Source organism: Engystomops pustulosus, chromosome 6, assembly GCF_040894005.1.
Source record: "Engystomops pustulosus chromosome 6, aEngPut4.maternal, whole genome shotgun sequence".
Lineage (NCBI taxonomy): Eukaryota > Metazoa > Chordata > Amphibia > Anura > Leptodactylidae > Engystomops > Engystomops pustulosus.
Window position 1 is genome coordinate 154,097,326 of NC_092416.1, and position 25,507 is coordinate 154,122,832.

Consider the following 25,507-nt stretch of genomic DNA (forward strand, 5'->3'; position numbering starts at 1 on the left):
AGGATCATATTGTTTTAGATTATATATATGTCCATGCTGAAAAAATCTCTTATATTTTTTTGTAGTCCCATATGGTGTCTCATTACGGTTGGCTCGACTCTTCACTGAAAACCTGTCCAAACCCCAGACGCGAGAATGTGATCAACTACGTAGAGAAGTAGAAGATACGGTGCGTTGGCAGACATTAAATGGACCAATCCCACCCCCTGCTACACACTATAATGTCTCCTCTGTCTAGTTAGGCTGGGCCTACAGGGTGACATTGAGTGTGACTCCTGTGGGACGACCAAAGATTGCCTTGTTGCCCTTGCTTATGCAACGACAGGAGTATCATGTAGTCCCAGCCATATTTCATTTGCCATTAGAAAGACCCTCCAATTTTTAGAGGGGGGAACAGGAAATTCAGGAAATTGGATATCTCATTACCTGTTTTAATCTCCACAGCTGAACGAAGTTTATAAGGTCATTCCAGGCACACACAAGGTGAAACAAACCACATTCAGGTGAGACAATAACATTCATCTGCAAAAATATGTTATAACACATAAATACTAAATATTACATTTATTGAGTAAACAAAAGTTTTGGTTCACTAATATCCAATATGTAATGTTCTCTTCTGCTTTTTCTATGGACCATTCCTCTAAAAGACCATTTTAATTTCCCATTATTAAGATAATCTATGCATAATAGTCTAAAAATGTAATAGGTTACAAATTCACAATATTTACCTCGCAATTCTGCTTGTTTCCCCACTCCAGGCTGCAGTCCAATGCTGGAAAAAGGTACAAAACTAAAACATTTTCTAGGGGTTTTTGCTGCCAACAGATTCACAATTCATTGCAGAACTAGAGAATTGGGACACTGGGTGACATATATTTACTGCACTTTCCAAATTTAACTTTAGTCCTAATCTGGTTGGTACCATAAAGCATAGGCCTTTGCACACTAGGACATGTTCACAATTGTTAAGACTCTCTAAAATAATGAATGTAATGTACCAGCAAAAACCAATTCTCTACTTTGTAATTATATAAGAAAATACACTAAGCTGCACATGTATAGATGGATTTCGTTAAGTTTTCAAATATAATTTTATTTAAGTTGGAGAGTTGGAGTTTTATTTTGTTTGCATGCTGTAAATATAAAATGAAATCTAGATGTATTCTCTGTATTTATGATCTCACCCCCACATCCTTATATCACAATTTCCAGACAGGACCATGCAATTGCTGACACTGTATTAATGGCGCCACGAGAAGCTGAACCTGAAATTGTAAAAGTCACAGAGAAACATGTCTCACAGGAGGCATTCCAGGACTTGAAGGTCACCCCAGGATATTACACAGTCATATCTGATAGAGGTAAAAACTGAACTTCCCTTAGATATTGTTTGGGTTTATACATTGACATTTTCTGACCTTTGGCGCCCCTCTGTGTCCGTGTTGTAGACGCTCATGGGTTGGTGGAGTTCCAGGAGGGAGTGGAGATGGTGGATGTACGCGTCCCTCTATTCATGCGACCAGAAGATGATGATGAGAAGCAGCTACTTGTGGAGGCTCTAGATGTTCCCTCAGGAGTCGCACGCTTAGGACGCAAAAATGTCAATATCACAATCATCAAAGAACAAGGTGGGAGATTAGAACAAGAAACAGTAGATTACTGTACATTTTTCATCTCAATTTTCTTAAAAAGTTTCTGTCTGCCTAGACACTGAATAAACAGGAGATGATGGGAGCTTTAAACTCAGCATAAAGGTTCTGGAATAAACAAATCCTTATGTTCTCTCGTAGCAAAAAGTATTGTGACCTTTGTGAAGCCAGCGTTCACTTACAACCGCCAGGACCGCGTTGCCCGCGTTCCGATTTCACGTGAAATTCTACAGAATGGCAAGACCCAGGTGACCTACCGCACCCAGGATCTGACAGCCCGTGAGGGCAAGGTAGGATGAAATTCTGAGTGACTAGCTTGTGTATAAGAATGAAACAAAGATAAAATTAATTGACCAGAAATTGATCATGGATGGCCATTTTTATAACCCTATACAAAAGAAATCCTTTTTCTTCTTGCTGTGACCATTCAGTATGATTGACATAAGCAAAATATATTTGTGGGTATCACAGGAGACATCAAACTTAACTGTATAAGAAGTAACTTGAGACTTCAACACTTTGGGGCACATTTACTTAGAACAGTGCGATCTGTACTATGTGCAGTTTCCCTCTGTATAGTGCACAGGGCACCAGATTTAGGATATCTGGCGCCCGTTCTTCATGAATCTGGCGCCCTATGTATTGTCCACTTTATTTTTGGTGCACCTTTAACATACGTTGTGCAACACACTTCTTTGCATGTTAAATCTGGCGCATGGTCCGACTGATCACCAGAACACCCGCTTCAGTGCACAAATTTGTGCCGCATAAAGAATAGTGCCGCCGCGCCACAAAACAGTCGCATGCGACACATATGTGTCTCAGACACTTCTTAAATACCTGTGCAAGCAATTTATACTAGAAACAACGTGCAAAGTCGCTTTATATGCCCCTTTATGTGTAACAAGCTGCTGAAACAAGAACTGGTTCCCATGGTGCACAACAGAATTAGTTAAATGTTGTCTTTGATCCCTCTTATTGTAGGATTATGCATTCTCAGAGGGTGACGTCACATTCCAAGGAGATGAAACGCAGTCTGAAATTTTGGTTCCTCTACTTGACCGATCAGAGGTGGACACTTTGCTGGGAAATAAGCAGATTAAACAATTCCTGTTGGAACTAAGCAATCCAAAGTTTGGTGCCAAGATTGGCAAATACCCACAATGTACCATCACCATAGATGACAGTGCTGGTGAGTGACTGACTGTACCATCTAGACACTGATATAACAAGTATGACTGAACTTCCATATTGACCTGCTCATCCAATTCATTTAACAGATATTGTGCCAAAAATCATGACACAACAGGCTCTTTCGTCTCCTCGCGGAAAGATGGGCGCTCCTATTAATCTGAATGCTCAGGCTATTAGCGCCAGAAAAATCCGACTCAACTGGGTTCCTCCACCCGGAGGAAAAGCTGTGGGGTATAGAGTAAGTGTATTTCCATCATCCTTTCCAAACTATTGACTAATCTCTTGTTATCTCTAGACATAGGTATGTTTGCCACCATTTAGGCATGGGCACTTTAGGCAAGGAATAGTTTGGTACATGAAAAGTCATAGGGCAATCTGCAATACAAAAAATTCTCCTCTTTCTAAAGCTCCATTACTTTTCATCATAAATCAATACTACAAGTGAATACTAGAATCATTGATTTCTTCAGTGTAAAGTGCTTCTTTCTCCTCTTACTTGGCTTCATTCATGCTCCCAGTCTTCCTGATGAAATGACTCTGAAATCTGCTGAATTCTCTCCTGCTCCCAAGACTGACAGAAATTTACAGAAGGATTATATGACAGCAGTCTTAAGAGAGGGAAGTGGGAGGATTGAGTCATAGGAGCTAAGACTCCTTCCTCACGGAAAAGTGAAAACTGAAGAGTAATAATAGTACATAAACAGTTATTCCTGATCTCTACATACTGTCCCAAATTACTGAAGAAAGCTAAAAGTTTTTCACTTCTATGTTAATTTATGGAGATATACTTGTATATGTTTATAGTGACGCATCTACTCTATAATCATATAGAATTATCATGGGGTTTTGCTATTGATCTCCTTCTCCCACCCCACCTTTTTGACTATATTTTGCCTCACAGTATGTCTTCCTTTGAACCATATAAAACCTATTCTGTACTATACTATGTGTTCCATCATCCTGACTCTGACTTTTCTTTAGGTTCGGTACTGGATTCAGGGAGACTCGGAGTCTGATGCTACTGTGATAGACACCAAGGCAACTTCTGCAGAACTGGTTAACTTATATCCATACTGTGACTACGAAATGCGAGTGTGTGCTTATGATTTGCAAGAAGAGGGGCCATATACAGACATTGTGACCTGTCAAACCCTGGAAGATGGTGAGTATGTAGATTGAGGGCATAAAATTTATGTATAGTAAGACTGGAGTGACCTACCAGAAAAAGCTTCTCATATTTTATAGGGTCAGCTGTACCACATTTTTGTATTTCATTTTTGGGGGGTTTTCATATTGAGGTTGTGGGGTAAAAGGTGGTGCAGAGATTGTAACGGTAACTGTGTCACTATGCTTGTGGGCTTCAGGAACCCCTGTAGTATTAACCACTTAACTGTGATACATGCCCTGAAACCATCTCATATTGTGTGGGATTGTCCAGTGGAATGACCCACATGTTAAATGAGGCAAGATCCCAAGATCAGCCACATTTGAGAAGGACAGACCGTAGAATAAGTCTCAAAAAGTGATAACCAATGTGAATTCACTACCATCTAGACATTTTGTACTAACTTGTCCTTTTTTATCCCCCATAGTGCCAAGTGAGCCTGGCCGTCTAGCGTTTAATGTTATATCAAGCACAGTGACCCAGCTTAGCTGGGCAGAACCCGCCGAGACCAATGGTAATATTATCGCCTACGAAGTTAACTACGGCATGGTGAACGAGGACAACCGTAAGTAGAAGAAAGGCCATTCACAAACACAGCACCTAATTTTAGTGACACCTTACCTTGGGAAAAACCATTCATTAATTTATGTATTCGTATTACAATTTTCAATTCTTTGTCTTTCTGGCAGAACCCATCGGACCTATGAAGAAAGTTCTAATTAATGATCCAAAGAAACGAATGGTCCTCATTGAAAACCTTCGGGAATCTCAGCCATACCGCTATACTGTTAAAGCTCGTAATGGAGCAGGCTGGGGCCCAGAAAGAGATGCCACTATGAACTTAGCCACTCAACCCGCGCGCCCAATGTCCAGTAAGTGCCTTCTAAAATTAATGTTTGTCTCAAAATTTTATATCATCTTCTCTCCACTGGATGAGAGACTGACCAATGAGACTCTCACCCATTTCAGACTTGGATCCCATTCCTCCTAATAAATGGAGAGTCAGAACAACCATGTGTTTTGCAATCCACCTAGAGCAGTGGCGGCGAACCTATGGCACGGGTGCCAGAGGTGGCACTCAGAGTCCTCTCTGTGGGCACCCAGGGCCTCAGCATAGAGTTCATAAGACAGGACACATGGCCTCCTCCTGCAGTCCCAGTCCACACCGGACATTGAGGACTAATTTTAAAGCAACACATCCTTGGCTGCCTGGGACTGCAGGAGAAGTGAGAAGAGGCGGACAGTGCTGGATAATAATTTGATCGCCTGCCACGAGCCCTGCATTCTTCATGTACCGGGGACCCTGGAGGGAGGCTACATTAATAATCTGAATTTCAGCTCTTTCTACTGCATACGGTGAAAGCTTTGACAAAGCAGTAAGCAATAAGCAATAAGCAACAGAATTTTGGGGCACCCCATTTTAATAACTTGGTGAAAATCTGATTAGGATATAAATATCTATTAGAAGATAGCACTGCTGGAATGGTTTCCATCATGCTAGTGTAAACAGAAGCCTACTTAGCTCTTTGTTCTTTCTTACACCCATCTTTCATTGGCTCTTCTATTGGTTCCTTCCAGTTCCAATTATTCCGGATGTCCCTATTATTGATGCAGAAGGTGGAGAAGAATACGACAGCTATCTGATGTATAGTACAGATGTCCTCCGATCTCCAGTGGGAAGCAAGAGGCCTAGTGTGTCTGATGAATCAGGTAACATGGACATCTTCATTTTTAGTCTTCAAATTTTCATATGTGACACCTAGTGGATAGGGTAGATAGCGCATCCAGTGATGTCTCAGTCCATTCCCAGTTCTGACAATGGGAATGAACTACAGGCGTAGTCTGTTGGCTGTTAGCACAGACCCCATTCCCCCATCCCCCTTCTTCTTCAGTATGTACCCCCCCATCTAAGTCACCCCTGTCCCTTGAAGGCAAGCACTGGAGACACGTCCCACTCCTGGGGTCAGAAATGGATCTGCGCCATGTCACATGGAAACTTCCCGTAGAAGTCATCCCCCGTCTATCAGTCAGCAGTGCAATATCCACAGACACTGAGAGTCTTCAGGAACAGATGGACCATTCCAGTTCTCTGAGGAGGAAGGGGACCATGCGGGCGACTGCAGAAGGTGACACAAGACGGTGGGGGGGTCCATTACTATATCTTTTCCTCCCTCCCTTCAACCCCCCCCCATCAATGTAATGTGCTAACAGCCTTCAGTTGCATGACTGTCTTGTCTTCTTTTGTATGTTTCTTCCAATGGTGTGGTGGAGCAGGCAATGGATAGAGGGACTATTCATTAAACTTCTGTATACTGCTTGGTTTTGGTTGTGCACCAATGCATAAAATTTTTATTGGTATGGATTGTAATGTGTAAAAATTGGGGAGGGAATGGGTTCAACTTCTGTCCACAAAAGGGACAACTGGAAAACAATATGCATTAAGAGAATTGAAAAAGTTTATCAAAATGAAAATTAAGATGCAATATAAATGTGACTACTATCCACACCAATGAAAATGACTAAAGGATAATAGTAAAAAAAACTATTGCTATTGGCATCATATGGACTCTTCAATGGAATCAGAGCTGCAATTCCCCACCTGGCCACTATACAATGTGCTAAGGCTTCTAGGTAGCCCAGAATAGGTCCCAGTGTCAGAAATCTAATACAGATGCCCTGTACTGAGCAAAGTATAAAAACCATTAGATAATAGGCAACCCCTTTAACAGAACCAGACAGGATGCCACTTTTAAAAAATCACACATATTAATATTGCCCTTAATAGAGTGCAATCGAGTCATAGAGATTCAGATTCTTATTATAATCCCAATACATGTCACTGCCATAAAACCAACATAAGCCCCTAAATTCAGTATTTTTAAGGAAAACCAGAATCCAATCCAGAACAGTACAACCCAATAGACTTCTTTGACCTTACATTTTATAGAAACCATCAGGGCCACTTATTTTTATAATCTGTTAATCTTGTTTTTTCAGAACAACTCATCAATGGAGGCCGCATGGACTTCTCCTTCCCAGGTTCTGGGAATAGTCTGACCCGCACGGTGACCGGCTACCAACAGCTCAGCCCCAGCGCCCAGCAGGATTCCTACAGGTTCGGCAGCACCAGCTCCCAGCACACGACCACCATTACAGGACATAGTAAGTGCCGGCGACTAACTGGTATATGGAGGGTCAATGTAGATATAAGTGGCAATACACATTAGAGGTATGCTGGCTAATTTAACAATGTCCTCTAATGTGTATGGGGGTGCCCAGGCTGTGCTCTAAAGTTGGGATAAAGAAGGGTCGGCCATGGGGGGCTCATCCCACAGTCTCATCTCCCTAATCTGAACTAAGCATCTACATGTATATATGTGTATGAGGGAGTGGAAAGCAATAGCCACCCACAGACAAGCATTTGGGTAGCAGCTGTATAAGATGTATAACCACCTTATTAATGTTCCTAAAAATGAGTCTTTACAGCTTGTATAAACTGATGGCTTATCCATAACATATGACATCAATATTAGATTAGAGCCGTAGAATCAGCCCCCACGGATGCTGCTGTGTTCCCTGTGTAGTAACTGAAGTTAACCTTCTATTCATTTGAATGGAGACTAAACTGCAGTTACCCAACTTGACCACTACACAGGGAGCGGTGCTGCTGTTCCGCCTCTGTTCTTTATGTCGAATATATCAGAACTTAAACTAAACCTGCAAAAGAGCATCAGTACTTACAAGCTGCTAAACCCCTTTAAATGTTCATCGTAATTTTACATTACAAATTCCCAACTTTTCCCTCCTATCCTATTTGTCTATAATTCTCAGATTTCTCTCACTGTGCTATGTTTTGGCCTATGATCCCTCTCTCACAATCTCCTGCTGTCTCTTTTCCCCGGTGGAGGGTTCCGGCAGCCGGTGCAGGTGTACCCTGTGAAAAGCCTTGCAGGGGCAACGGTGAAGGGTTATCATGGCTACTGCTCCAGCAGGGACACAATAATTATGGCTGACTCTCCTAGAGGGATGCACACGGTGATAGGTACCATGGAAACACGTCACTTTCATGCTATCCGGTCACTGCTTTCCATGGATGCTTCATCCCATTATTTCAAATTCCTGGAAGATGCAAAGAGCTGAAAGTGATTGTGCTGCGTTATAGGGTCATCCAATGTATGAGAGAGAATCACAAGAAGAGGTTGTAGGGTGGGGTGGCATCAGAGGGGTATACTCAATTCAATACTGACTAAGGATATAATGAAGGAGATACCTAGAGGTTGAGAACATGGCTGCTTTCTTCCACAAAAACAGCTTTGCACCTGACCTTGGGTAGTGTGTGGTATTGCAACTAAGCTCCAATATTCTCTATATAGCCAGGCTGCAATACCACAACAAACCATGATCAGGGGTGGCACTGTTTTTGGAAGTAAAACTCCATGTTTTTAAACTTCCGGACAACCCCTTTAAGGATAACTAAATGCAGCACAGTCTGTTTCAGTATGTCATGATCGCAATGCATGAACTGCTTGCCCACACTCTATCAGACTGATCTAAACTCATGCTTGAAACGCATTTGCCCCAAAATGGAAAAAAACTTGGGTATTAGGTCCTCTCTTATCACGTTTTGGAAAAACTGGGAGACATTAACTATTACCTGACTGCCATGATCAGATTCTAATTGGGTTATGCTCTATATGCTGATCCTTTTATGCTTATGGTCGGACCCACAATGGGGTCCCTTGCCCCCATTTTAAGAATGCACCCTGCACCTGCTTTATGGTGTTTCCAGTGACAACCAAGCTATGTCCATTATGTCCTATTGATAATGAATGGAGCAGCAGTACATATGTCTGATTTGGACCTCCTGTTCTTCATAGCATTTGGAGTTGGACTCCCACTAATCACCATGCTAAATCTTGGAAAAACCTGCGATTGTCCATAATATGTAGAATAATAAAACTAATATAAATTTCCTACTCCATAACAACCTAGACTATTAAAAATCTAAATTTCTTACCTAAATGACACGTTTTTAAAAAAAGAGGACAACTCCGGCGTAATTGTTCCTGTTGATCCCGCCTTCTCGAAAAATATAAAAAGTTAACAAAAATTTCATATTCCAACTGTACCAATGAAAATTTCAACTCATCCCTTAAAAAAACAAAACCTTAGACAATTATATAGTGACGGCTTACAAAATATGTAAACATAAAAATAAAACTATAGATTTTGGTAATGGCATTATCATACCGACCCATGGTTTGGAGTTTCAAAAAATTAAGAATTTTTCTATACTCCACAATAAAACAAAAAAAACAAGCCCTCAGAAAGTGCCAAAAATCTTTTGCCCTCGTATGGCCACGTGGACACAAACATGTTCAACCCGTATGTTGGTTCAATCCCACGGACTGAACACAGACTGGGAGTCCTTGCATCATAGTGAAATATGATGCAAGGACTCCCTGCCTGCTGTATGAAATTTAAAGTAGTATAGCACCTGCAGTTATATTTCTGTATTATCCAAGACCCCTTTTCCTGTCCTGTGCAATGTGTTTAGTCCACGTGATCAAACACACTTAAGGTCCCATTCATGTGCACAAGCCCTTAAACTATCCTAAATTCCAAAAAAAAAACCCCCAAAAAATGGTATATTTAGGCTGATCTGATCCATAATAAGGAAAGATATATACAGGGCTGCAGAGTTCTACTAATATCAACCCAGCTTTCCCAGAATCTGATATAATAGTATGAAACGATTTGTAATCATTTGGCAACAGAGGACAAATTACAGACCAATATTTTCTAAAGATTTTATTCATTTTGGGGGAATGTGCTCTGGAAAATGAGGCCGCCTTCACATTGTTCCCGCTATTCTATAGAGCAGCAGGAATGTAGACCGATGTATAGTGGCCTGATGAAGGGCACAATATGGGGGTCCATGGATGAGTTTTGTCTGTGTGTTGGGCGCTGTCCTGGCACATTCACTGCAAAACTTAATGTGAACTTGGCCTTATGGTGTTACCTGTCTGATTGTGATTGGGTTAACTCGCCTGCTGGACAATAATATTCCAAACATGCTAAGCTGTCGCCCCTTATTTCATAGCCAGAGATCCAATTTATTGCCAAAATCTCTGGGCTTGGAGGGGTTAACTCAACATTGCTGTAACCATCCCCAAAGCTGGATCCTGCCATGCATGAGGATCCGGCGTCCGCTCTGTGTAAGATGCGAATGATCAAGGTGTTACAGACGATTGGGCTCAGATCAGTAATGTCAGGACCTGTTCAGATGGATAGTTAGAATCAGTTTTTGGAAGGTGAGAAGATCTGAGTAGGCGTGTGCTGCTGTGCTTCTACATTACACTGGTCCTCAGCATGCGGACACGTGGCATCACGCTGCCGGTCTATGCCATGTCTGTCTATACCAATGCCATTAATACCAATCTCCTACAGGTACATCAACACAGAACAGACTGGGCCTGCCCCCACTTATGATGGGTGTGGGCAGAGGACGCACCCACTCTGAAGACGTGCGTGATGCCCTGAGCACCCTAGACGTGGCCATACAAGGTGAGAGGAGCCATTCACACGATATACAGTGGGGGGAAAGAGTATTCAGTCAGCCACCAATTCTCCAACTTAAAAATATGATAGGGGCCAGTGACATCAGTTATGAGACAAACAAATCCAAAAAAATCACATTGTATGATTCTAGAGAATTCATTTGCAAATTATGTTGGAAAATAAGTATTTAATCAATAACAAAAGTTCATCTCAATACGCTGTTATATATCCTACGTTGGCAATGACAGCCTTGTGTAAGTCTTCACAAGGTTGACACATTCCTCCAGGCAGATCTCCTCTAGAACAGTGATGTTTTCTATGGGGTTGAGACCTGTAGACTGACTAGGCCACTCCAGGACCTTAAAATGCTTCTTACGCAGCCGCTCCTTCATTGCCTGGTGGTGTCCTTGGGATCATTGTCATACGGAAACACCCAGCCATGTTTCATCTTCGGTCCCCTTGCTGATGGAAGGAGGTTTGCACTCAAAATCTCCCGATACATCCCCCCATTCATTCTTTCATGTACACGGATCAGTCGTCCTGGTCCTTTTGCGGAGAAACAGCCCCCCGTTATGATGTTGCCCCCTCCATGCTTCACAATGGGTCTGGTGTTCCTTGGATACAACTCAGCATTCACCCTCCTCCAAACACAACAAGTTGTTTTTCTACCAAACACTTCTACTTTGGTTTATGTGACCATATGACATTCTCCCACTGCTCTTCTGGAATATCCAAATGCTCTCTAGCAAACTTCAGACGGGCTCGGATATGTAGTGGGACACATCCGGCATGAAGAATCCGACTCCCTGGTGGCATAGTTTCATACTAATGGCCTTTATGGAATTGGTCCCAGCTTTTTGCAGGTCTGTCACTAGGTCCCCAGTGTGGTTCTTGTAATCATTTTGACCGCACGGGGTGAGATCATGCGTGGAGCCCTGGATCGAGGGAGAATATCAGTGTCTTGTAGGCCTTCCATCTTCTAATTATTGCTCCCACAGTTGATTTCTTCACACCAAGCTGCTTGCCTATTGAAGATTCAGTCTTTCCAGCCTGGTGCAGGTCTATAATTTTGTTTCTGGTGTCCTGCTCTTTGGCCTTCACCATAGTGGAGTTTGGAGGGTGTCTTTTATACTGATAACAAGTTCAAACAGGAGCCATTACTACATTTAATGAGGGGAGGACAAAGGACCCTCTTAAAGAAGATACAAGTCTGTGAGAGCAAGAAATGTTGCTTGCCCAAATGTCCGAAACGTGACTTTACACCATTTTACATGACATAAAAAGTGATCAAAATGTCACACAGACCTCAATGGTAGCAATGAAAACGTCGGCTCATTTTGCAAAAAATGACACCTCCCCCAGCTCCGTACACCAAAGTAAGAAAAAGTTATTAACGTCAGAAGATGGCAAAAAAATGTTTTTCTTTTTCGTACACATTCGTTTAATTTTTGAAAATTAAAACGCAATAAAACTAAATAAATTTAGTATCACCGCGATTGCACCGAAGCAAAGAATAAAGTAGAGGTGTTATTTGGAGCGCAGAGTGAAAGTCGTAAAAACTGAGCCCACAAGAACATGACGCACTTGCGGGTTTTTTTTTCAATTTTTCAAAATTTGGAATTTTTTTCCAGCTTCCCAGTACATGGCATGGAATAATAAATAACATTACAGGAAAGTAAAATTTGTTACGCACCAAATAAGCCCTCACACAGCTCTGTACAGGAAAAAATGAAAAACTTATGGATTTTTGAAGGTGGAGAGCGAGAAATGAGCGAAAATACCCTGCGTCCTTAAGGGTTTAAAGTGGGAGAACTTGCACAATTGGTGGTTGACTAAATACTTTTCCCCCCCAGTGTATGATTCACATTCTTGGATCTCATATGCCAATATTAATAACTGTGTCTATTGTCCCCTTAGAGTCACGTCTCTCACCTGGTATCCCCGACACCCCCACCCGCTTAGTGTTCTCTGCGTTGGGACCTACGTCCTTAAAGGTCAGCTGGCAGGAGCCTCAATGTGAACGAGATGTGCTGGGGTACAAAGTGCAATACCAGCTGCTCAATGGAGGTATGTTATAACAAAGGGGGGGTCTGCGCAGAGAGGGGTAACAAAGAGTGTAGTGGAGAACCTGTCAATATATCCAGTGTAATGCTTCCTTTCTCCTGCGGAGGCACTGTAGGGAACGCTCAATGCTAGACTAGATCTGATTGCCAGGGGCTCAGCAGGAGGACACTTTGTGATTAGCTTATGGTCAAGGATTGGGATTGTCCAAGGCAGAGAACCACTTTAAGTTTTCAAACGGTAATGGATGAATAATAGTATCACTAGACATGAAATATATCACGTTTTCTTCCAGGTGACTCACGAACAATTGACATCCCTAATCCCCGGGACAACTCTGTGGTGGTGGAAGATCTACTCCCTAATCATTCCTATATGTTCCGGGTTAAGGCACAAAGCGATGAGGGGTGGGGACCTGAACGGGAAGGTGTCATCACTATTGAGTCGCAGGTGGACCCACAGAGCCCACTCAGCCCTGTACCAGGTACATACCGCTCCCTCCAAATACCATAAGACATCCTTGTATCCTACAGACAGAAGATAGTATTGTGTCTAAAGGGAACCTGTCACTTACTTTTACCCCACTCAACTACTAGCAGCTGCAGGTAGGGCATGAAATGTCCTTTCTGGAATTCCCTCTTATGTGAAATCTTGCTAGTGGTCCTATATAAAATCTCCAAGGTCATGTGTACATGAGCAGAGATGAGTCATATTTTTTCAGAGATGAGTCAGGCCCAGAGGCTGGAGGGGGGAGTGTTACTTTTGATGCCCATATATTGGCCTCTAAAGTGATATGCATATGACTTTTTATAGTTAAATGACAGGATTTCACATAAAAGAGGCAATGCTACTAGTTTAAAGGGATAAAAAGGGGACAGGTTCCCTTAACAAAAAATGCAAGTCATTATGCTATAAAACAAGCATATACAATTTACCTCCACTGCAGGTTCTCCTTTCACCCTGAGCACCCCAAGTGCACCAGGACCTCTTGTTTTCACTGCTTTGACCCCAGACTCCCTACAGCTCAGCTGGGTGAGACCAAGGAAACCCAACGGGACCATCCTGGGTTACATGGTCACCTGTGAAATGCTGCATGGAGGAGGTAGGAGAACAATGGGGGCGCTGGTGTGTTAGATTCCTATTCTTCCCATATCAATGATACTTATACGAATGTATTCATCTCAGGAGAGCCAAGGAACATATATGTGGAAGGAGATATGCCTGAGACAACACTGACTGTCCCCTTCCTGAGCGAGAACCTTCCCTACAAGTTCAAGGTCCAGGCCAAGACCACACAAGGATTTGGTCCAGAAAGAGAAGGAATTATAACCATTGAATCACAGGATGGAGGTTAGTGGCTAGGTTGGATGGAATGGACGCATTGGTGGTAGCATCAGCCACTATGCCCCCTATAGCACAGAGCATAACAAGACAGCCAATCCCACTGCTATAATGGAGTAGTCATCTGCATCTTAAAGACTGTAAACTTAAAGGGAACCTGTCAGCAGATTCTACCCCATTGCACTACCAGCCCCCTCAGGTATTGTATGAAATGTATTTTCAGGAATCAGTTTACCTATAAAAAAAATCTTTCCGAAAGTCATGTACAAATGAGCAGATAAGAGTCATATTTTACCTGAGAGGAGTCAAATTTAGAGGCTGGAGGGGAGTGACACTTCCAAAATCCCCCATCTTCTTTTTTAATAGTACCTAGAAATGTGCTTTTCTTTCAGATCACATCAGGCTTGTGGTTCTCTGAGCTACAAAACTGGAGTATACCCACAAAGCTTTACAAGGTACCAGCGGCTCTGTATATAGTGGCTCATATGTGATCTACGTTTCTTGTAGGAAACTTCTCGCAGTTTGGGACACAGCAGATCACACGCCGGGAAGTCTTCAATCTCCCAACAGAATATACCCAAACCAATGTCACTCACTCCACCATGTCCGAACCCTTCTTTAAAGGTAACACCATGTCTTAATACCCTGTATCCGGGTAATGTAAAGCCTCCTGCGCCTGTTTAGCTAATGCTACAGTTCCTTATTACAGCACTTTAAGATTTTTTTTTTGTATGTGCCTTATGATTGAACCTCGGTTACAGGACTTCTCTGTATATTTATATTGTTCTGCAATAGTTGCAGGCATTCATGTTTTCCCCTATCCATATGAGACCCACAGGGGTCTGGACGGGGAAGGTGCCTCTTTAAGGAGGCTGTCTTTTCCGCAGTTTGGAGTCTTAATGAATATTCATGCCTAATTGAGTATTCTGGGTAAGGAATATGCAAATATATTTTGGGGGTTGGGAAAAGGAATACAGTTCCTCCGGCACTGTATCAGCTCCCTATAGATCAATGGGAGGTGGTAGTCTCCTTAATTTTCCTACCCTATGTCAATGGCCTCTCACCCGGCCAAACCAGTAATCACAATGTCTAAAGTTAGAAGTTAGAGGGAGCTGCCTAACATAAGTTAGCACTGAGGCACAGTTTTTCCATCCTTTTGGATTTTTTGCAATTTATTTTTGTTCCGAACATATAAAGCAGGAATTTTCTTCATGTTTTCTATAAGGTCCCACATGACATTCCCTGGCTCATTTTTCCATTTCCAGATGGCATGTCTGTTGCCTCCCACCGGATGGAAAGCTCCGGCACAGTCACCCAACAAATCACCAAAGAATACGTAACGCGGACAATGATGTCTTCAGGAGGATCGCTCAGCAGGCAGGTGGACAGGCAGTTCTACGAGGCCTAAGAGATGTATCATCACAACTACCCTGGACTATCAGTGCTGACATTCCCGCCCCTGGCGCTTTATTCCTCTGTGCTGCGGGGGTCTAGGCTTCTCCTAGTATCTTGCAAACAAGACACTACATTAAGGGACGTGGGATATGACGTAGGTGCTACACAAGGTACCAAACGGGATAACACAACTACAAGCTTTTCTTTGTAATGCTCAGTAACGGCAATGTTCTGCAGGAAGGAATAGCGCTGGTGGTACTATCCCAGCATCCTCCGCTCCACAGCATGCTTCAAACCAAACTTTATTTAAACTTTTTATGCTTTGTAAATAACTTTTTCAAAATATAAGACAGATTAGGGGAAAAAAAACAAATAAAGAGGATGTCCGATTGCTGGGAATCCCATGGGTCAAGAATGGGGGTCTTATGTCCCTTAATTTGGACTCTTCTATCTACCAGTCACATATGTGTCTGTCTCTCCATTCAAACAGGGGACCCAGGATCCCTCAATTCTCCGGTTGGGATCACAGCAATCAGACACTTGTCACGCATCTTGTAGGTAGGTGATGAGTTTTTTTTATAGGATTATAGGATATCCTAAAGGACAGTGATAGTGAACCTTGGAGTGCCCAAAGTATAACCAAAAGCCACTTATATGTTGCAAAGTGCCAACAAGACAATGTAAGCAGTAACTTATTGATCCCTGCTGTATCACAGGTTTCAATCGTATTTGTATCCTGAGTTCACCAATACAATAGATGATGGAGAACTTGGATTCAGGGTCCCCTGAAGAGGAACAATCAGGGTTCCCAGAGCAGGCGCTCCAACAATAATCTTTGTACACACTTTCCTCCAGTAGCCCTGGCAGACAAGGATGTTGCTTTAAAATGGTGCTGAGCATGGCACGTCCTGGGCTGTATTGGACCACAGGAGGAAGCCCTGAGTCCTGTCTGGCAAACTCTGTGCTAAGGTGATGCCCTGGGTGCTCACAGAAAGAGCTCCGAGTGCCATAGGTTCGCCACCACTGCTATACGATAACCCCTTTACCATCTATGTTGAAGATGTCTGGTTTTCTTGTATAGGTTTCTGGTACTTGGTTTTGATATATGGAAAACTTGCCAGAATTAAAAGAACATATCCCACTCCACAAATCCTGGTGCGGTTGTGTAACTAAAGCTTTACAGAAAAGTACTGATATTTGATGGGACTTATGCATGGGGCAATGAAAACCAAAGCGATAAACAGAGGAAGATTAAAACTAGTTAAATGGTTCAACTAACTTCTCACCATTAGCAACAACTTTCATTTTTCCATCCCTGGTTTGGATAAACCTCCCTCATTGTAATTTGAAAGGGAACCTGTTGGCAGGATTTCACCTATAAAGTTAATGGCTGTTGCAGGTCCCTTTATACACAACCCAAACTTGTTTTCACCTAAGATATCTGCTGGTTCATTTCTGAGACATCGTATTTAAAAAAAGTTTCTGATCTCTATTCAACCTCTGGGGCCAAAGGTGACTCGAAGATTGGAGCTGCTGCTTGACTTGACTGCAGAAGCTGAATAGAGATAGATACCATTTCTATATGATATTTCTCAAAAACGAAGCAGTAGATATTCTTATTCAAATAAATGTTTTTATTGTGTAAAGTACAACCAAAAGCAGCCGCCATTATCTTAATATGTATAATTCTGCTGAATGGTTCCCTTTAAAGAACATCTACCACCAGGATGAAGAATTGTAAACTAAGCACACTGACATGCTGGTGTGTGCCTCCTCTGGCCGGATCTGCTCTTCTTTTAACTTCTTATGCCCTGGTTTTTAAAAAGAAAAGGCTTTTAAAATTATGCAAATACTTTTAAAAGCCTGAGGGGCTCTGGACTCCATAGGTGTTAATGGAGCCTAGAGCCCCTCAGGATCATTTTTTTTCCCTTAAAAACAAGGGTAAAAGAAGCTTAAAGTAGAGCAGATCCTGCCACAGGGGGCGCACACCAGTATGTCAGTGTGCTTGGTTTACAATCCTTGATACTGGTGGTAAATTTCCTTTAAATACTTAACCTAAACGTACAGTAGTAGGAAATGACTGAAAACTGTGATATAGAAACCTGGTCGCTTTATTTTCCAAAATATCATGACACGTTTACAGCGGAAAGTCACTTAGGCAAGACCCCAGACCCAGCCGATGGTTTCGTGATGTAAAAGGTTGGGGATCCTCGGAATTTCTCCTGCAGTAAAATAAAAAGAATAAATGGATGAGAGACTTACATTTAAATGGATATATTTAAAGGGGTTGTCCAGTCGTATAACTAAGCCCCTATGCACAGGATAGGGGACCACTTGCTGATTAGTGGGGGTCCCACTGATGGGATCATGAGAGCAGGGGTTCGTTGTACCCCCAAATAAAGTAGGAGGTCAGCATGTGTAGTACTAGTAGGCGGGTCACACGGGGACGGCTAGTAAGCGGGTCACACGGGGGACGGCTAGTAAGAGGATCACAATATTTGTATGCACTTTCCCTTTAACTACAGCATAATATCTGACAGCAGGTAATACAACCCTCCAGGTCTCGGGTCACTGGTGTATATATTATATATATGTTGAATCAGTTGTCCACATGTTAGCGCTCCGCTTTGTTTACAGACTGTTGCCATCTTTAAAGCTGGTTTAACTTTTATAATAATAAACGCTATTTCGTACAAGTCTCTTTTCAATTCCTATTTCATAATCCTAAAGGTGTTTTTTGAACTATACATAATATGTATAGGACACTAGTCGATATCAGATCAATAGGACATCCTGCAACCCGACCATCAACTTACTCCCCTGAACCAATGCAGAAAAGAACACCGCTGTCTGTGTAGTGGCCAGGCCTGGTAACTGCAGCTCCCATTTACTTGAATGCTAAGATCAGCTGATTTGCAAGGATGCCTGGTTCAGATTAAGATGATATATAGATATAACTAATAGTGAGATATATATAACATTGTAACAAACTTTACATAAAACAATAGCAAAAGTGCAAGAAAAACTATGTAACAGATCTCATTAGAGGAAAGCGCTTCTTTCTCTTATCATACTTTCCTTTTCCCTCCTAATCTGATTTATTCGTATTTCTCAGCCAAATTCCAACTTGCTAGCAAAATAGACAGAAGTTGACTGAGGTGTCATTTTACATAGATAATCTATGGAGAAGTGAGTCACAAGCAGCTAGATCTCACGCCCCTAAGACTGCAGAATAAGAAACTGTTACAGAATGAAGAATACAAGTCACATTATGACCAGACACTGGATTACGGATTTGTTTTTTTAATTTGTTACACTTTATTGGTTATCTACAATCAGAATTTCTGATGATAGGCTGCCGAAACTTACTTGGTTGTTGTGGTAATGCACACAGTCGGTGAAGTCACTGCCAGGTAGAACTAGCCGATGATGTCACCGTCTGTCCCCGCTTCAGTAGGCGGGACCAGGCAGAGTGGGGGCGCAAATATTTAATTAGTGTTTGGATACAAGAAGTGCTCCGGTGACATCCTGCAGCTCCTGGAGATTAGAATACCTGTTCCTCATACTATAAAATGCACCGGTCATGTAAACTTGGGCATCTACCATAGGAAATACTTATTATAAATTTGATTTTAGTAATATGCAAATTAAATGCAGAGGCTACTGGGGCGTGTACTAGCCTGGCCAAGGCATTGGGAGCTAAGGCTACTCCACGCCCCAGCAGCCTCTGCAGTTAATTTACATATTACTAAAATAAAGTTTTTAACTAGTTAGGTTCCAGGATTATTAAATTACAGATTAGGGCATAGGCAGGCAGGAGGAATCTACTGTCACATCTACTTCTGATGAGTAGATTCCTCATGTATGCTTCCTTTAAGGTGACATGTGTTCTCAATCAACACCACTTGCCTAATGAACATTGGTCAAACATCTAACACACCAGACGGTTGGCTGGTTCCACTGTAACCAACAGATTTGGCCGATCTCAGGGTAATTTATCTGGTCACATGCATTAGTCACCTGAATGTGTTGTTTGGTCCTCTCAGCGACTGAAGTCTCCAGTAATGTCACCGTACAACCTCCAAATCCTCCTCCCGTCATCCGGCTTCCATAAACACCTGGAATTTCCACTGCTATTGAAACCAGTTCATCCAGCTCCGGACAACTGACCTCATAATCATCCCTGTAAAAGAAGGAGGTCACTGATATAGTAAGTAATAGACAGAGCCCCAGCATGGATCTACAGCTCACATTCCCAACTATGCCTTTAACTGTCTGTATCTTCTCTTCTATAGCTCACAGAATCCCAATCTGATGCAGAATCCCAATTAAAGATGAGATTCTTTTCTTTAATATGACACCATGTTTCTGGGTGTTATAGAGTCCAAGATCCACCATCATCATACAAAAAAGACTCATTGCATATAACTTTGTGGGGTTTTTTTTTTAATAGGCAAGAGAAAGTTTTTACATAAATGAGGGAATTCTAAAAAGGTATTTTAGATGGGTTAAAGCTTTTGGCAGGTTTCCATTAAGGAAAACCTATTCCGTGAAGTGGAGATGCCATACCCTGCAGTTATAGATTATATGTACTCTCATGCTTCAGTTTCAAGCACTAATGATCAGCATGGCAGATCTCAATTCCTAGAGGATTCTGCTCTTACAGTGTATGGACCGTCACAATAATTAATAATTCCTTTATTCATATAGCTCATACAGATTACGCAGCGCTACACAAAGATATGACAAATATGTCCCTGTCCGCATGGGGCTCACAATCTAATCAACCTACCAGTATGTTTTGGAGTGTCGGAGGAAACCAGAAGAAATCCACACAAACACGTAGAGAACATACAAACTTTTTGCAGATGCTGACCTGGATGGGACTTGAACCCAGGACCCCAGTGCTGCAAGGCTGTAGTGCAAACCACTGAGCCACACAAATTCACTATAACTGTTCCCTACCTCAGCGAGTTGTGACTCTCCACCATTAGTTTCCCAAACAATTGGTAATTGCCATTCTCCAGAGCTTCTGCCGCCTTAGTTGTGCGCTCTATTTCCGAGATGACATGGCGGGCTCGCCGGTAGCACACCTCACTAAGGTTCTCCTTTTTGGCTGAAATCAAAAATTCCAGATTATAGCCATCATTTGGGAAAGTTTTCCTTCATAGACTTGACCTCTCACCACTTACCCTCCAGATCTTCCATACTGGCGTCCCTCAAAGTTAGTTTACCCAGAGCCTTAGCCGCCTCCTCACATTGCCTCCTGCGGGTGGGGTACTCACTGCCCGTTAGTTCGTGCCGCACATTAGAATTGGTGATGAGAACTGACAATTTTGGATCTTTTAGAGGAAGTGGTTTTACTTCCAGAGACCTGTGACAATACAATGACATGTAATTAGTTTTCATGCAATATGTTCACTTCTTTGTGGAATTTTTTACCTTCTTACACAACCCCCATGGGAGTCATGATGCATTACACAAGGCATATACAAATCAACAGGATGTCTATGTAATTCAGGACAGGACCTCCAGAGCAACTGCTCTCTTCTCCATCCAAGGGACAAGGACCTAAAACAGAGGACCCATCCCCATTTATTAAAGTGGTTCTCCAGGATTTCTTTGGATGGTTGTTAAGAAACTGACTCCTGGTACCCCCCGTTTTATTGAAAAAAGGCCATGTGATGAATGCATGGGATGACACTAGAGCTCACTGGAACCACTTCAGAGCAGCTGATTGGCAGGGGTGTCAGGTACCCCCTTCTTGGATTACTGGGAGACTGTTGTCATGATCTGTGGTGGTCCCCACAGCCGGGCCCCCTCAGATTAGATGAGTAAAACCCCTCAGCTGCTATGAAAATGTGTCTCTGAATGGGCTGCGGACAGGGGTGATGACTGTTTGAAAATGATAGGGATGTCATGATGAGTGGGAAATGTTTAAGATATATAGTAGTGCAGGCTATAGCTTACCTGCAGTCAATGAGCAGCGCATGGCCCTCTTTTCCCATTACCGATATAAACTGGTCCATGATACCACAGGGCACTCCAGCAAATGTGTGTTCAGCTTTCTGACAGGCAAGCGCCTTCTGAACGAGATCGCCATCATCTGGTACCCAAAAACAGATCCGTAAACATATGCCATGTATCGAAGCTCCTCACATAGTGGTTATATAGGATCAGGATTATTCCTACCTTGGCACAACTGCTGCAAGAAGGTATAGGAGGCCACTTCTAGAGATGCAGAACTCGACAGTCCTCCGCCCAACGGCACGCTGGTGGCAATCACCGCATTAAACCCAGGAATGGGGCCGGCTGGGGAGACACAAAAGCCATAGAATAGAAAAATAATATGTCTCCAAGTATAACATATTCCACACGGTAAAGAGGAGCTCTCATTACTGACCAGCACATTAATAGAAGATTAGTTCATTACTGACATCAGTCCAACTCGAATGACCACCTCCAATGTTGTGGACACGAAAAAGAGAATAGCCTAACAGCATATGGCACCTTTTGAGATGAACACCGCTCTCTATTACCTCTGTAATGTTGAATGACTCCTTTCACATAATTGGCCCATTTTGGTGTTCCTGGTGTTAGAGGTCTGTCCACACTTGGGGTCTCAAATTCCACTTTGTGCGGTTCATCAGCACCCTGAGCTGTAGTGACAATGCAAATCTTTCCATCATCCCGGGGGCTTCCTACTGTAACCGTGATGAGAGGCAGTGCCTGTAGAGAAACACGCGAGTACATGATCTATTACTCCAGCGCATGCCATCTACCATGGACGGGCAAGATTCCTATGTAACCACCTCTGGGTCCTCTAAGATCAGGAGAACGGGGTCCTTACATCCACATTGGTGCCCTTCCCTGTAGGGTGCTGAAGGAGAAAAATTAGGCATCAAAGCCTCACCTTGACCAGATGACATAGAGGGGGGTCCATGGTTCCATCAGAGACCATTAAACTGCCCCATTGCATGCACTCTCAGCTCGGCTTGGCTCAGATTGCAGGTGTTCTCAATAAGGAGAAGGGAATAAGACAACACTGGCAACTTATCTCCCCCAAAGACATCCTGAAATCTAACAGCCTGATGACAGGAAAATCTGGACTCCCAAACACATTAGAGGGTCATCTTCTGCCAACTTCAGCTGATTATAGAGTCCATTAACAAATTATTTCTCTAATTAACCCTCCAGCAGGGCCGGCTCCAGGTTTGCCTAGGCCCCAGGGCAACAGAGCCTCAGTGGGCCCCTCATGAATCTGACGCCCCCTACACTGCTCGGGAAGTGTCAACAACTTTTTTTATGCACCTTTGACATAATTCGGTCAAGACGCAGAAATAAATATGGAGCACAGTCCGACTCAGCACCAGAACACCCTTTTATGTGCAGGATTTTGTGGTGCAGTGGACACAGCTGCCGTGCCACAATACTGGCGCAGACACTTTATAAATACACGTTCAAGCAATGTCACCTTCTTTTCAGTGCAAAGTCAGACAGAAAACTAGCGCAAACACTTAAATAAATGTGGGCCTTGTGTGAACGCACGGTCAGGGTTAATGTAAGGAAGCATTGATAGAATGCCAGCAGGGACATAGTTAGGAAGCAAAGTGACCTGGCAAATATAGTTAGGTGGTTGTATATGGGAATGAGATGGGAGGTCAAGAGGAAGGGAGTTGTGGAACAGGTGGCACATAAGTGGGCATAAGAAACATAACTGACTCTGTCAGAGTCAAGACTGAAAGGGTTAATTGCACACACGTGGCTTGACTCCTACCATGCCGTCCTCCTCAGCGAGGTCACAGAGTCACCATACATCACACAGGAGTGGGCTTTGCTTCCTGCCTGTTTCTGTCTGCATAGCTGCTCCCCGAACAGCCCTGGTGGCTGGAGGCACTGAGTGCTCAGTAAATCACACATTGGGAGGCACGGCCATGGCCCAAACGGGAGTGTGGTGCGCGGCTGCAACGCAGACACTGATGATGCAGTGAGCAACCGCTCTCTGTATCATTATTATATCTCTGTCACACACCTCCCCTGCCTAAGTGGGCCCTGCCAGCACCAGTGGGCCCCGGCACTTGCCCATGTATGCCGGGTGCTGGCGCCGGCCCTGCCCTCCAGCATGGCCTATTATGGTCCTTCAGGATGCAAATTCACTTACTTTATCACCACTGCATACAGAGAGGCATCTTTAAAAAAAAAAAATTTCAATAAGAAGCTTGTTTTTGGCAGGAGACTTTGTATTCACCGGTGACACTATTTTCGGCAACATATAACATGGAGGGGCACGTCTCATAAGCCCGGGTTTTTCTGTCTGTTTTTTAAGGCTTTTCTTGGCTTTCCTGCTGGTCAGATGTATCTTAACGGTTTTTTCTTTATTGATGATGCATGTAGCGTTTGGTTTGTAGTAAATTTGCGACTTTTTATAACAAAAGTTGCAAAAAGTCTCCAAAAGTCGCAAACACTTCCCCAGCTAATTTCTACGCTTAGTCAGAGGCAGCCGCAGATTTGTGCAAAAATTTGAGACTTTTTTTTAAAAAAAAGTAGCAATTTTCACATCTGGATTAAGGTGATAACTCAGGAAACACTGCAGGAAACTAGACAAACTTGAAAGGAGACAGTTTTTGGCGAAAAACATGAAAAGTCTCAAAAATGAGAGAAAAGGGCAAGCCAAAAGTCATGTGCCCCGGTGAATGACTATTACTTTACAGGAAGTAAAAACTCCCTGGGGGGACATTTACATATCTGAATAAATTATATGTCATTTCCCTTTCATTTTTCTAATAAAAGGGGGACTTTTTAAAATAATCTTCCAGCGTGTTACCTATCAGGTAGTGTACCTAAAAACTATTGGCCAACAAAGTGTACCCCAGGTTTTGGCGCACATGTTTACCTCTGGGACACCTACTAAAGGTCAGAATAATTGGGTCATTTCAGTTTATTCCGTGAATTAGGACGACCTCTAAAAGTTATCATATGACAAATACTACCACCGCCACTCATCTCTTAAAAGGGGTTCTCTATAACCAGCCCCACCTAACTTAATATTATAACTTCTTAATAAATTATATAATAATCATAAACTATAAGCAAAAAAATTAAATGTTAAAATGTTAAATGAAATTGTTTTGCAGGTTCATTAATAGTCACCCCCCCCCCCCCAGCCCTGTACAGTGAGAGCAGGACATTGGACGAGTCATGTGACCACTCGCTGATCACGTGATCGCCGCCCCCTCTCACCATAGGCAGCACGAAGCCTCCATTGTAGTCCGTGTGCTCCCCGATCAGATTCACCCTGCCGGGGGCGAACACCGCGATGTGGGGCTCACCCCCTCCGAAGGTTTCAGCAAACACCCGCCGGGCGTCTTCCTCCGGAGCCGACATCGCTCCACAGTGCTGAGTGCACTTCCGGGTGCTCGCTGACGCGCCCCTCCCCCGTGGAGCACGTGACCCGCCCCGAAGCTGTTCTGTGCCCGCTGATTGGTGGGCACACGGGAGGCGACACTACACGTCCTGACACTTCTCCTCTATCACTTGTATTATGGAGCAGGGCCTCCATCTAGCGGCAGCAGGAGAACACCGCACTATAAAAGATTAGTGTGTGGTGAGCGCCCCCTAGTGGTACTAGAAAGAATTGTACCAGGAGTACTAATGCCATTGTAAAGCAGTGGTTCTCAAACTTTCTAATGCTGTGATCCCGCCATACAGTTCCTCATGTTGCGGTGACCCCAAATCATCTATACCCCATATTAATGGAGCAGTTGGTCTCCCATAAAGTAGGCTGCATTATTAAACGTTCCAGTCACCTCCCCTCCCCTGTCTGGTTTAATAAAACTAGAATTCCCTAAGAATTAACAACGCGTTAAAGGAAACCTGTCACCAGGGACCTCATTTTCTTTAAAGACAGGTTACAGAAGCCCATGACACCAGCAGTGCAAATCTGCCTCTCTGCCTTTTCTAAGCATTTGCATTACAATATAAGTGTGTGTTATAACTTACCTTGCTCCCTGACAAAATCCTGGGGTAGTCACAGGGGCTGGACTTTGGTTTGGATGCATTTTAAAAAACAACATGTGACTTGTCTTTGTTACTCACTCCTCAGAGCTTAGCCCCCACCTCTGTGCTCCTGTATAGATCC

The 25,507-nt window shown here is 43.1% G+C and overlaps 2 protein-coding genes across 4 annotated transcripts in view; one reads left to right on the forward strand and one right to left on the reverse strand.

Annotated features, from left to right (window-relative positions):
- Positions 1-17,362, forward strand: part of ITGB4 (integrin subunit beta 4) — a 49,877-nt gene extending 32,515 nt beyond the window's left edge. Inside the window, exons 21-42 of one of the 3 annotated variants that reach the window (XM_072111885.1) lie at positions 66-169; positions 445-503; positions 762-785; positions 1,216-1,364; positions 1,452-1,631; positions 1,794-1,942; positions 2,637-2,844; positions 2,933-3,084; positions 3,828-4,008; positions 4,439-4,576; positions 4,701-4,883; positions 5,590-5,721; positions 5,943-6,137; positions 7,009-7,173; positions 7,919-8,053; positions 10,462-10,578; positions 12,490-12,639; positions 12,929-13,117; positions 13,580-13,735; positions 13,819-13,983; positions 14,482-14,598; positions 15,240-17,362. In XM_072111885.1, coding sequence (XP_071967986.1) covers positions 66-169; positions 445-503; positions 762-785; positions 1,216-1,364; positions 1,452-1,631; positions 1,794-1,942; positions 2,637-2,844; positions 2,933-3,084; positions 3,828-4,008; positions 4,439-4,576; positions 4,701-4,883; positions 5,590-5,721; positions 5,943-6,137; positions 7,009-7,173; positions 7,919-8,053; positions 10,462-10,578; positions 12,490-12,639; positions 12,929-13,117; positions 13,580-13,735; positions 13,819-13,983; positions 14,482-14,598; positions 15,240-15,382 — 3,191 coding nt within the window. In that variant the 3' untranslated portion in view covers positions 15,383-17,362. The remainder of the gene's footprint in view (positions 1-65; positions 170-444; positions 504-761; positions 786-1,215; positions 1,365-1,451; positions 1,632-1,793; positions 1,943-2,636; positions 2,845-2,932; positions 3,085-3,827; positions 4,009-4,438; positions 4,577-4,700; positions 4,884-5,589; positions 5,722-5,942; positions 6,138-7,008; positions 7,174-7,918; positions 8,054-10,461; positions 10,579-12,489; positions 12,640-12,928; positions 13,118-13,579; positions 13,736-13,818; positions 13,984-14,481; positions 14,599-15,239) is intronic. The other 2 variants (XM_072111886.1, XM_072111887.1) reach the window with 2 other exon arrangements.
- A 100-nt stretch (positions 17,363-17,462) lies between these two features.
- On the reverse strand, positions 17,463-24,851 carry GALK1 (galactokinase 1). Its single transcript, XM_072111895.1, has 8 exons — positions 24,610-24,851; positions 21,909-22,098; positions 21,562-21,681; positions 21,340-21,475; positions 20,562-20,743; positions 20,335-20,485; positions 19,390-19,552; positions 17,463-17,591 (listed from the first exon to the last, which is right to left on the reverse strand). Exons 1-8 carry the CDS (start codon positions 24,751-24,753, stop codon positions 17,520-17,522), a joined length of 1,158 nt encoding a protein of 385 aa, XP_071967996.1. The 5' UTR covers positions 24,754-24,851; the 3' UTR covers positions 17,463-17,519.
- Positions 24,852-25,507: the final 656 nt, after the last annotated feature.

Bases quoted from the DNA above. Each gene is read 5' to 3' on its own strand.
- GALK1 (XM_072111895.1), bottom strand. From the start codon at position 24,753: ATGTCGGCTCCGGAGGAAGACGCCCGGCGGGTGTTTGCTGAAACCTTC. The intron at 22,099-24,609 runs GTGAGAGGGGGC...GTTTCTCTACAG, and splicing joins GAGGCTTCGTGCTGCCTATG to GCACTGCCTCTCATCACGGT. The intron at 20,744-21,339 runs GTAAGCTATAGC...GTATTGTCACAG, and splicing joins GCGCTGCTCATTGACTGCAG to GTCTCTGGAAGTAAAACCAC.